The following is a 366-nucleotide window of genomic DNA, read 5'->3' as shown; positions in this document are numbered from 1 at the left end:
TTGGGGGGGGGGGGAAAGAAAGACCCAAAACCATCAAGAGTGACAACAAAACCGAACAAAAAAAGTCTCTCTCTCTCTTAGAGGTCCTCAGAGAACCACTCAGTAAAACGGGGGGAGGGGGGGAGAGTTAAAAAAGAAAGGGGGGGAGGAAGAAAAGAAAAACACCCAGTAGTTTGGACAGGACAGAGATTTGTATGACTGGGAAAATCTGCCTTTTTTTTTCCTTTTTTTTCCTTATTTTTTTCTTTTGCTTTGTTTAATCCTTTCACCAGGTCCTACCGTATAGCAAGGTGGAGCAAGACATGGCAGTGCCATAGTCAGAAGTAGAAGAGTTTAGGTGAGACAAACTGGAGACTTGGCTCTGCA

The 366-nt window shown here is 44.0% G+C and overlaps 1 protein-coding gene across 1 annotated transcript in view; it reads right to left on the bottom strand.

Moving 5' to 3' along the window:
* Positions 1-265: 265 nt before the first annotated feature.
* NKX2-1 (NK2 homeobox 1) overlaps positions 266-366 on the bottom strand; it is a gene marked incomplete at its 5' end in the record, with an annotated part of 699 nt that continues 598 nt past the window's right edge. Inside the window, one exon of the mRNA XM_010286612.1 lies at positions 266-361. Coding sequence (XP_010284914.1) covers positions 266-361 — 96 coding nt within the window. The remainder of the gene's footprint in view (positions 362-366) is intronic.

This window comes from Phaethon lepturus, unplaced genomic scaffold, assembly GCF_000687285.1.
Source record: "Phaethon lepturus isolate BGI_N335 unplaced genomic scaffold, ASM68728v1 scaffold45244, whole genome shotgun sequence".
NCBI classification, from domain to species: domain Eukaryota; kingdom Metazoa; phylum Chordata; class Aves; order Phaethontiformes; family Phaethontidae; genus Phaethon; species Phaethon lepturus.
The sequence above is the reverse complement of the archived record's forward strand: the minus strand, read 5'-3'. Positions and strand labels throughout refer to the sequence as shown.